This window comes from Mus pahari, chromosome 3 (genome assembly GCF_900095145.1).
Source record: "Mus pahari chromosome 3, PAHARI_EIJ_v1.1, whole genome shotgun sequence".
NCBI classification, from domain to species: Eukaryota; Metazoa; Chordata; class Mammalia; order Rodentia; family Muridae; genus Mus; species Mus pahari.
In genome coordinates this window covers 72,272,017-72,282,579 of record NC_034592.1, presented here as the reverse complement: position 1 = coordinate 72,282,579, position 10,563 = coordinate 72,272,017, and the positions used below count along the sequence as shown (strand labels likewise).

General features: G+C 37.2%; 2 protein-coding genes across 2 annotated transcripts in view; both read right to left on the bottom strand.

Annotated features, from left to right (window-relative positions):
- Positions 1-6,314, bottom strand: part of LOC110317938 (olfactory receptor 10AG1-like) — a 25,890-nt gene extending 19,576 nt beyond the window's left edge. The window contains exon 1 of the mRNA XM_021192732.1: positions 6,209-6,314. Coding sequence (XP_021048391.1) covers positions 6,209-6,314 — 106 coding nt within the window. The remainder of the gene's footprint in view (positions 1-6,208) is intronic.
- A 1,135-nt stretch (positions 6,315-7,449) lies between these two features.
- Positions 7,450-8,538, bottom strand: LOC110319063 (olfactory receptor 10AG1-like). The gene has a single exon (XM_021194476.1). It carries the CDS (start codon positions 8,442-8,444, stop codon positions 7,464-7,466), a length of 981 nt encoding a protein of 326 aa, XP_021050135.1. The 5' UTR covers positions 8,445-8,538; the 3' UTR covers positions 7,450-7,463.
- Between the last annotated feature and the right edge of the window lie 2,025 nt (positions 8,539-10,563).

Below are 10,563 nucleotides of genomic sequence, written 5' to 3'. Positions count from 1 at the left end.
AGCAGGCTGAGCAAGCGAGAGGAGGCAAGCCAGTAAAGAACATCCCTCCATGGCCTCTGCATCAGCTCCTGTTTTCTGACCTTCTTGAGTTCCAGTCCTGCATCCTTTGGTGATCAACATCAGTATGGAAATGTAAGCCGAATAAACCCTTTCCTCCCCAACTTGCTTCTTGGTCATGATGTTTGTGCAGGAATAGAAATCCTGACTAAGACAGCTTCTCAGCCCTTCAGTACTCCTCAGTTGAGAATTCTTTGTTTAGCTCTGTACCCCATTTTTTAATGGGGTTATGTGAATTTTTCGAGTTCAGCTTCTTGAGCTCTTTGTATATATTGGATATTAAATCCCTATAAGATTTAGAATAGGTAAAAATTCTTTCCCAATGTGTTGGTGGCCTCTTTGTCTTATTGACAGTATCTTTTGCCTTACAGAAGCTTTGCAATTGCAATTTTATGAGGTCCCATTTGTTGATACTTAATCTTACAGCACAGACCATTGCTGTTCTGTTAAGGAACTTTTCCCCTGTACCCTTTTTGTCAAGGCTTTTCCCCACTTTCTCCTCTATATATTTCAGTGTCTCTGGTTTTATNTGGAGTTCTTTGATCCACTTCGACTTGAGCTTTGTACAAGGAGATAAGAGTGGATCAATTTATATTATTCTGCATGCCAACAGCCAGTCGTGTCAGCACCATTTGTTGAAAATGCTGTCTTTTTTCCACTGGATGGTTTTAGCTCCTTTGTCGAAGATCAGGTAACCATAGGTGTGTGGGTTCATTTCTGGGTCTTCAATTCTGTTCCATTCATCTACCTGTTTGTCACTGTACCAGGACCATGCAGTTTTTATCACAATTGCTCTGTAGTACAGCTTGAGGTCAGGCATGGTGATTCCCCCAGAGGTTCTTTTATTGTTGAGAATAATTCTTGCTATCCCAGATTTCTTGTTATTCCAGATGAATTTGCAAATTGCCCTTTCTAATTCAGTGAAGAATTGAGTTGGAATTTTGATGGGGATTGCATTGAATCTGTAGATTGCTTTTTGCAGGATAGCCATATTTACTATATTAATCCTGCTGATCCATGAGCATGGGGAAATCTTTCCATTTTTTGAGATCTTCTTCAATTTCTTTCTTCAGAGACTTGAAGTTTTTGTCATACAGTTGAAGTCACACCAAATATTTTATATTTTTTTGTGACTATTGTGAAGGGTGTTGTTTCCCTAATTTCTTTCTCCTCCTGTTTGTCCTTTGTGAAGAGAAAGGTCATTGATTTGTTTGAGTTAATTTTATATCCAGGTACTGCACTGAAGCTGTTTTTCAGGTTTAGGAGTTCTCTGGTGGAATTTTTAGGGTCACTTATATATACAGTCATATCATCTGCAAAGAGTGATATTTTGACTTCTTCCTTTCCAATTTGTATCTCCTTGATCTCTTTTAGTTGTCAAATTGCTCTTGCTAGGACTTCAAGTACTATATTGAATAGTTAGGGAGAGGGTGGGCAGCCTTGTCTAGTCCCTGATTTTAGTGGGATTGCATCCAGCTTCTCTCCACTTACTTTGATGTTGACTACTGGTTTGCTGCAGATTGTTTTTATTATGTTTAGGTATGGGCCTTGAATTCCTGATCTTTCCAAGACTTTTATCACGAAGGGGTGTTGGATTTTGTCAAATCCTTTCTCAGCATCTAAGGAGATGATCATGTGGTTTTTTTGGTGTTTGTCCTTGAGTTTGTTTATATAGTGGATTATGTTTACGGATTTCAACTAATTCCAACTCTCCTCAAACTATTCCACAAAATAAAAACAGAAGGTATTCTACCCAATTTGTTCTATGAAGCCACATTTATTTATTTATTTATTTATTTATTTATTTATTTATTTGAGACAGGATTTCTCAGCATAGCTCTGGCTGTCCCGGAACTCACTTTGTATACCAGGCTGGCCTTGAACTCAGAAGTCTGCCTGCCCCTGCCTCCCAAGTGCTTGAATTAAAGGTGTGTGCCCGAAGTGGATGCTCTCAGCAAGCTATTGGATGGAACACAGGGTCCCCAATGGAGGAGCTAGAGAAAGTACCCAAGGAGCTGAAGGGGGCTGCAACCCTGTAGGTGGAACAACAATATGAACTAACCAGTACCCCCTGAGTTTGTGTCTCTAGCTGCATATGTAGCAGAAGATGGCCTAATCGGCCATCACTGGGAAGAGAGGCCCCTTGGTCTTGCAAACTTTACATGACCCAGCACAAGGGAAGGCCTGGGCCAAGTAGTGGGAGTGGGTGGGTTGGGGATCAGGTCAGGTAGAGGATATAGGGGACTTTCCGGATAGCATTTGAAATGTAAATGAAGAAAATATCTAAAAAAAATGTTTAAAAGAATAAAGAAAAGAAAACTTCTTTCTGAACTTACACAGGATCATTTGTGCATTTTTTTTTTTTCTGGTGCTAGGGTATCTTGGAATTAGGGAAACATAAAGTCATACCCCACAACAAACTTCATATAAGAAATTTATTTAAAAAAATCCCACAGAATTGCAGCTGCTTCTGAATGGGAACAGGGAGTGTAAAAAGCTTGGTGGAAGGATGGGCTTTTATAGGGTTTTTGAAGCATGTGGATTGAGAGCTAATGGAAAAGTATATTGTAGTGGTAAGTATCATTTGGCTGTTAGTACAGTCATAAGTGCGAATTTCCAAGTTTCAGCTAGGGAACAGAACAAGCATGGGCTATTGCCCACTGGCCTATTACCCTACAATTTAGAGAAAATTTACCCTGCATTCTGTTACATAGACAGTAAGAGATTGCTATAGACATGTTTTAAGAGTGACATATTTAGTCCCAAATATTACCAGAAATTGGGATCTCCTGCTTATGCTAATTTTGGCAGGTATCTACAATGTATCCCTTACTGGTTCAAAAAGTTTTCATTAAAATGTCAAAGGAAGTCTTGGTAAGCCAAGGGTGTATAAAAAGGTTAAGGTTTCTAAAGGTAAGTCCTGAAAGGAAGATGCATAACCACAGAGATGAAACCTAAGCTATGAGGGGAACTTTAAGTTGACAGAGATACCAAACTTGTGGAATTTTTGGTACAAACATACTCAGGGAAGATCAGGTGCCAGAAGGAGCAGTGATGTTATATACTACCAAGTCTAAGAATACATGGCTTTTCAAGGCCTTAAAAATTAATATTTTGTTCCACTTGTTCCCATTGCTACATGGAGATCCACAATTTAATGTTTGCCTCATTGAGTTTTGGTCTGGTGTTGGTTCTTTTTTGTTCTTTCTTAATTTCCATTATTTTTTTTTAAATGCTGTATGAGTTTTGTGCAACAATTTCCTTCATGGTTAAAATCTTACATCCTGCCAGGCAGTGGTGGTGCAGGCCTTTAATCTCAGCAATTGAGAGGCAGAGTCAAGCAAATTTCTGAGTTCAAGGCCAACATGGTCTACAGCATGAGTTCCAGGACAGCCAGGACTACAAAAAGAAGTGCTGTCTCGAAAAAACAAACCCAACAAACAAACAAACAAACAAAACAAAACAAAATAAAATGAAAAACCCACAAAACAAACAAACAAGCACCCCCCCCCCAAAATACCAAGAAACCTAGAACAAAACAAAAACATCTTACATCCTGCATAGAACCTTTTTAAAGCTGAAAAATAAACAACTCAAAATAGCTGAAATAAGTCCCTGAAATTTACCAGACTCACTATGCTCCTCCCTTCCAAGGTAAACAAGCCAAACTTGGGAAAATTACTCTCAGATAAGAAAATGTGCAAAGATTCAGGGGACCAGAGTCTGGAAAAAGCAGAAACTGTACAATATGCCTAGAAGAGGCATTAAAGAATTGAGAACCTGGAAAGTCCTATTTAGCTGCCTGCAGGCTGTGTAGTGTACTCCAGTTTTACAGCATTTGTAAGCTGTCACTCATCATTCTGATGTGGATATTGAGACACAGTTGTGTTTGAGTCATTTCTGCTCCTATTAAAAAACCCTGACCCATAATCTGATAAGTGGCAAATACATCACAATTTTCCACTAATTTAGACTTTGATCATGTCTTCATTTTGTTCTGTTGTCTCCCTATCTGAAGTGAGTAGAACGTTTTGTTTCCCCCCAAAAGAGCCTTGTCATAAATCGTATGCTTAAGATTTTTATCTCAAATTCCATAAGGCATTTTTATAATAGACATTTGAACAATTTCCAACTCTTACAGGTTTTTAATGATAATTAAATGTATTTTGTTATTAGATGTCTATGAGAATTGAAAAATAATGCTATATTTGAAGATGAAATCCTTCCAAATGGCACATATAGTGAATGGTTAGCTTCCAGTGGGTAGTAATATTTAAAATGTCTGAAATATAAGCATATATATTTTAAATAGATTACCTACAAGTTGTCATTGGTGCTGACTTGTGTAAGTTGCCTCTAAGGAAAAATGTATGTATATCCCAGTATAAACCATCTGCATAGTCTTGATACAAAATGTCCATTTCACCAAAAATTTCCTCATGATTCTTCTCTTCAAGTCCCAAATACTAAAAACAAAACTGAAATTTACTCTTCTGGAGCCAAATAATGTATTATATCTTACATTTTATAAAAATATTTAAAATAAATTTTTTATCTTTATAACTGAGTTATTTTCTATTATAAATGAATATGGTGAAAGTAATTTTTATTTCCTGTGATGAAAGGATGGAATGCAGGTTGGATGCAAGCTGTGCACTTTTATGTCTTAGGCTGATCCCAGAGCATTTCCTTCTGTGCTCTAACTACACTTAGAAATAGGCCAGGAAGTTTCTAGCTTCCATAAAATCTAATCTTCTACAAGCATTGACCTTGAAGGCTTCAGATTCTAGCCTCTGTCTTCTAAGCTAGGCCTAGAATGTCTAAGCCATTGAGACTTACTGCTGATAAGCTACCTCTTTCAAGTTCTTTCCAAACTATTGCTGGCTGATTCAGCTCAAAAGGCCTCTACAAGCTGACTGATTTAAACTGGCTTCTCTTAGTTTCTCTTTGAATTGCTCTGCTTGACCTCAAACTAAATCTGGCAGTCCATTCTAACCTCTGGCTACTTCTAATTCTCTGATTTCTTCTGTTTTTATGTGCAAACTGACTGTAAAACTGTTCTGGCAAAATTGCCTCTTCTGTCTCTGTCTCTCTGTCTCTGTCTCTCTGTCTCTGTCTCTCTGTTTCTCTCTCTGTCTCTTTCTTTGATGCTTTCTTTTTTTTCTCCTCTCTTTTTTTTATTTGATATTTTCTTTATTTACATTTCAAAGCTATCCCAAAAGTTCCCCATACCCTCCCCCTGCCCCTGCTCCCCTAACCACCCACTCCCACTTCTTGTGTCTGGCCTTCCCCTGTGCTGGGTCATATAAAGTTTGCAAGACCAAGGGGCCTCTCTCCCAATGATGGCCTATTAGGCCATCTTCTGCTACATATGCAGCTAGAGACATAAGCTCAGGGGATACTGGTTAGTTCATATTGTTGTTCCACCTACAGGGTTGCATCCCCCTTCAGCTCCTTGGGTACTTTCTCTAGCTCCTCCATTGGGGGCCCTGTGTTCCATCCACTAACTGACTGTGAGCATCCACTTCTGTGTTTGCTAGGCACTGGCATAGCCTCACAAGAGGCTGCTATATCAGGGTCCCTTCAGCAGAATCTTGCTGGCATGCACATTAGTATTTGGGTTTGGTGGCTGATGATGGGATGGATCTTTGGATGAGGTAGTCTCTGGATAGTCTATCCTTTCATCTTAGCTCTAAACTTTGTCTCTGTACTTATATCCTTTCATGAGTATTTTGTTCCTTATCCCAAGGAGGAATGAAGTATCCACACGATGGTCTTCCTTCTTGGTTTTCTTGTGTTTTGCAAAATGTATCTTGGGTATTCTAAGTTTTTTGAACTTATAAAGTTCTTGGGCAAATGGATGTATCTGGAAGATATCATCCTTAGTGAGGTAACCCAATCACAAAAGAAGTCACTAGATATGTACTCACTTATAAGTGGATATTAGTCTTTGATTCTTTCTTAAACCCTCTCTCTTTTCTGTTTGTTCTCACTAGAGTTTGGCATATTCCACTTCTGACTCATTCTTCAAAATCTTTCTCTTATTCCTAACTTTGTCTGCACCTTCAATAAATGTCACTTTCAAACATGGCTGCTTCCACATATAAGCCAACCTTACTTCCATTGTTTGAGATTAAAGGTGTGTACTTACAGTATGTCTGTATTAAATCCAGATCAGACTGTAATCTAGACTGTGTCTGCCTTCCATTTGGATCACCAAAACCTCGATCTTTGTATGTAATCTCGAGAGCAGTCATGTTGCTGGATTCAAACTATCACATATGCTACTTTTTGGGATAGTGATTTTAAATTAGCTATCCCATGTGTTCTAATCACAGAGTTAATATATAGTAGTATATTATCTCTTTGTTTTCAAGTTAAATAACCAGTGTTGACCATAGTAATAATATTTATTTCAAATTAGAGTGTTTTATTTGTTGATATAAAATTTCAAATATGTAAAGAACTAGGAATATACTTCTGTTAATCATCTTTAGAAAACAAAAATTATGTACCGTTGTTTTAGAACTTTCAAAGCTGATAATGTGCATATCACAGAACCAATATGTGATATGGAAAAATCATTTTAAATCACGTTTTATAGCATTTTTAAACCAATATATGATATGGAAAATCATTTTGAATCACTTTTTATAGCATTATATCATATTTTATCACAAGATTTATGCAAACAGTGGATCCTTTCTGCATAATTTCCTATTATTTGGAGGAAGCTTAAGGTAGGGATTTTCTCCTCATAGAAAGGTCTTTATATTTTTGAAAAATTAAATCCTAGTGATCAAATATTGTTCATGTTTCCTAACATTGAATTGAAGAATATTTTTTCTTTTACTCTTCTTGCATGTATTACATACAACCTTCAGTTTCCCCTCTCATCCTCCTCCCAGTCCCTCAACCTTACCTTACCTCTCCCGAGATCCACTCCTGCTCTTGTGTCCCTTCAGAATGGAGCAGACCTGCCAGGGATATCATATGTACTAAGCATAACACTTTACACTAATACTAAGCACATATCGTCATATCAAAGCTGGAGGAAGCAACCCAGTAGTTATACATCAAGTATCCTAAAGTATCCCAAAAGCAGGCAAATGAATCACAAGAAAAATAACAGGAAGAACATAAGCACAAATATTTTATAAGGACATTTTGGCACCAGGAAAATACAAACATTTCTTATTGACATATAAACTGCTTTTTACCAGTACAAAGCAAGGAGAAATACTGATGTTTAAAAGCAAAACAATGTTAATGAGCTTGCAGTTATGTTTGAAGCTTGGAGTCCATTATGAAAACAACATATCAATTTATTTACTCATTTAAGAGATGAAATTTTGTTCTAATTAAATATTCAAAAACATTATATATTTTAACTGGCTTTAGTTGACTCACAATGCTAACAATCTGGTAAATAATTTTTTCAGTGCCCCTGTGACATCCTTGTTCCTCAGGCTGTATATCAAGGGATTGAACATTGGAGTCAAAATAGTGTAAAACAGAGAAAGAAGTTTGTCTGTCCCCTCATACTTATTGGACTTAGGTTTTAAATAGGTGATACTAGCTGATCCATAGAATAAAAACACAACTATAAGGTGGGAAGAGCAGGTAGAAAATGCTTTTGTCCTCCCTGTGTTTGATGGCAACTTTAAAATGGTTGAGATGATCCTGCTGTAAGATGCAAGGATTAACATGAATGGGATAGTGACAATCAATACAGCAAAAATAAAGACTACAAGTTCATTCACAAAGATGTTCCCACATGCCAATTTGAGTAGTGGAGGTATGTCACAGAAGAAATGGTTAATTTGGTTAGATTCACAGAAGGGCAGAGACAAAATCTGATATGTCTGCCCTACCTGAATAGGAACACCAATTACCCAGGAACCAACCACTAGCTGGGTACACACCTTGGAACTCATGACTACAGGGTAGTGCAGAGGGTTGCAGATGGCCACATAGCGATCATAGGCCATCACAGCCAGGAGGAAGCATTCAGTAGCTCCCAGGATAAGGAATAGACACATTTGTGTAGCACAGGCAAGAAAGGAAATATTTCCTTTCAGTGTGAAGAGATCCATAAGCATTCTAGGAAGAGTGACAGAAACATAACAAATTTCTAGGAAAGAAAAGTTGCTGATGAAAAAGTACATAGGGGTTTGCAGAGTGGGTTCAACCCTTGTGATTAGAATGATGATGCCATTTCCCAGAAGAATAATCATGTAGATGAAAAGAAAGATTCCAAAGAGAAACCAGTGCAATTGGGGAATATCAGAAAATCCCAAGAGAACAAATTCTATAGGTACAGTAAGATTCGTGTCTATGATTTTAAATTTGTTTGCTCTTTGTAGGTTCACATATTTGGATTGCATTTTCTTCTCAAACCAAATTGGGATTGTGTTTCAGTCTTTATAACTTCTAAGGGATTTTTGTGAATCTTGAAGGATTTTATTGTGGGTGATGACTCTGGAACTAGAAGCAGTGAGTTTAGATAAACAAATATTGAAATAGTTTTATACCTAAAGTCTTCCAAATGAGTTACATGTTAGATACATATTCTAATTGTATCAATAAAATTCATAAAACTGTACATTTTTATTCACTTGCCATATCAGAAGCATAATCCTTGTGGACTTGATCTTGCTCTTCCACTATGATGCCACTACTTCAACTCCCTTGTCTCTGTATACATAACCTTAGAATTTGTTCAAGCAAGTTCCAAACTTTAAAAAGGATTAAACTTTCAAAATATTACTTATCTTTGAATTTCAAAAGTAGATTTGATGCCTTAGGGGCTTTATTCTTAATATTTTTATTTACATCTCCTATTTCAATCTCACATGCAGTATCGGTTAAACAGAACTTAAGGTCTTTATCTGTCAGTGACAGGATAAGAGTTTCCATTTACCTTTTCTTTGTATGTAATCATAAAAGACATAAAATGTATAAAAGACTGAGGTTGGCATTCTTTTACAGGAGTTTACTCTTTTACTTATATACTAATAAACATCTGACTTTAACCTCAGTATCTATTTTAATTAATACCTAAAATCTATTAAACAAAAATGTTCATCTTTATTTTTCATTAGTTAATATCCTAAATTTGGCATCCACAATATGAATAACAATTACTTCAAAAGGTTGGGAAAAAATAGATGTTGAGGAATAAAAGCAAGGAATAAATGTTATAATTCCATTAAAATTTCAATCAATCAATCAATCAATCAATCAATCATTTATCATATGACAGCTATGACATAAGACCCAAAGTTTACTCAGCTGTGTTCACTGCCATGCTATTCTCATTACCTAGAAGATTTAAATCAAAGCAAAATATTTCTGAACTGATAAATATATAAAGAGTAGTGGAACAAGAATATGAACAAATTAGTACCCCCAGAGCTCATGTCTCTAGCTTCATATGTAGCAGAGGATGACCTAGCATGCCATCATTGGGAAGTGAGGCCCCTATGTCTTGCAAACTTTATATGCCCCAGTACAGGGGATCAAGAAGTGGGAGTGGGTGGGTAGGGGAGCAGGGTGGGGGAAGGGTATAGGGAACTTTCAGGATAGCATTTGATATGTAAACAAAGAAAATATCTAGTAAAAAAAGATATGTGTTATGTGCATACTATGAAGAGATATTCAGCTATGATGAAAAATGTAATCATGAAGTTTGCCAGTAATTTAATACAATTAGAAAATTGTATATTATACAGGTGGATCCAGAAATATAAACAGCACACAAAAACTATTATTTTCAGACGACAGTCAGGATAGGCCTCCCTTTTTGAGCATTCCATAGCCTCAGTAACAATGTCAGGCCTTGGGGTCTCGCCTTGAGCTGGATTCTACTTTGGTCTTAGAGTCAGATGTAGATATTTACACCCAACCAATGAACAGATGCTACTGACCCTGTAGTTGAATTAACAAAAGCATGGAAGAAGCTCAGGAGGCGGGTGTTCATGTAAGAGGACTAGCAGTCTCAATTAACCTGGACCCCCACAATCTCTCAGACACTAGACCACCAATCAGGCAGCATACATCAGCTGATATGAGGCCCCCATCAGGTCTGGGTTCAGTTAGAGATGATGCACCTAACCCTTAAGAGACTGGGGGCCCCAGGTTGTTTAGTAGTCTGGTGTGCTGGGGGTTGGGTGGGAGGGTGTGGATATCCTAGTGGAGACATTGGGGTGGGGAGCAGGTATGGGATGTGGAACAGTCAGAGGTTGGGCCAGGAGGGAGATAAAATCTGGAGTTTGAAAAAAAGATTAAATAACAATTAGAAAAAAACTATGATTTGAAATTTGAATTAGAAGTATTTCTGACTTGTCATATCTGAAATGTTTAAATTCCCTTTTACTGATGAAATACTCAGGGTTATTTCATTTCAACCTATTTTTTAAATTTATATTATGTCTCTCCCTTGCTTCTCTCTCTCTCTCTCTCTCTCTCTCTCTCTCTCTCTCTCTCTCTCTCTCTCTCTCTCTC

Bases quoted from the DNA above. Each gene is read 5' to 3' on its own strand.
- LOC110319063 (XM_021194476.1), bottom strand. From the start codon at position 8,444: ATGCAATCCAAATATGTGAACCTACAAAGAGCAAACAAATTTAAAATC.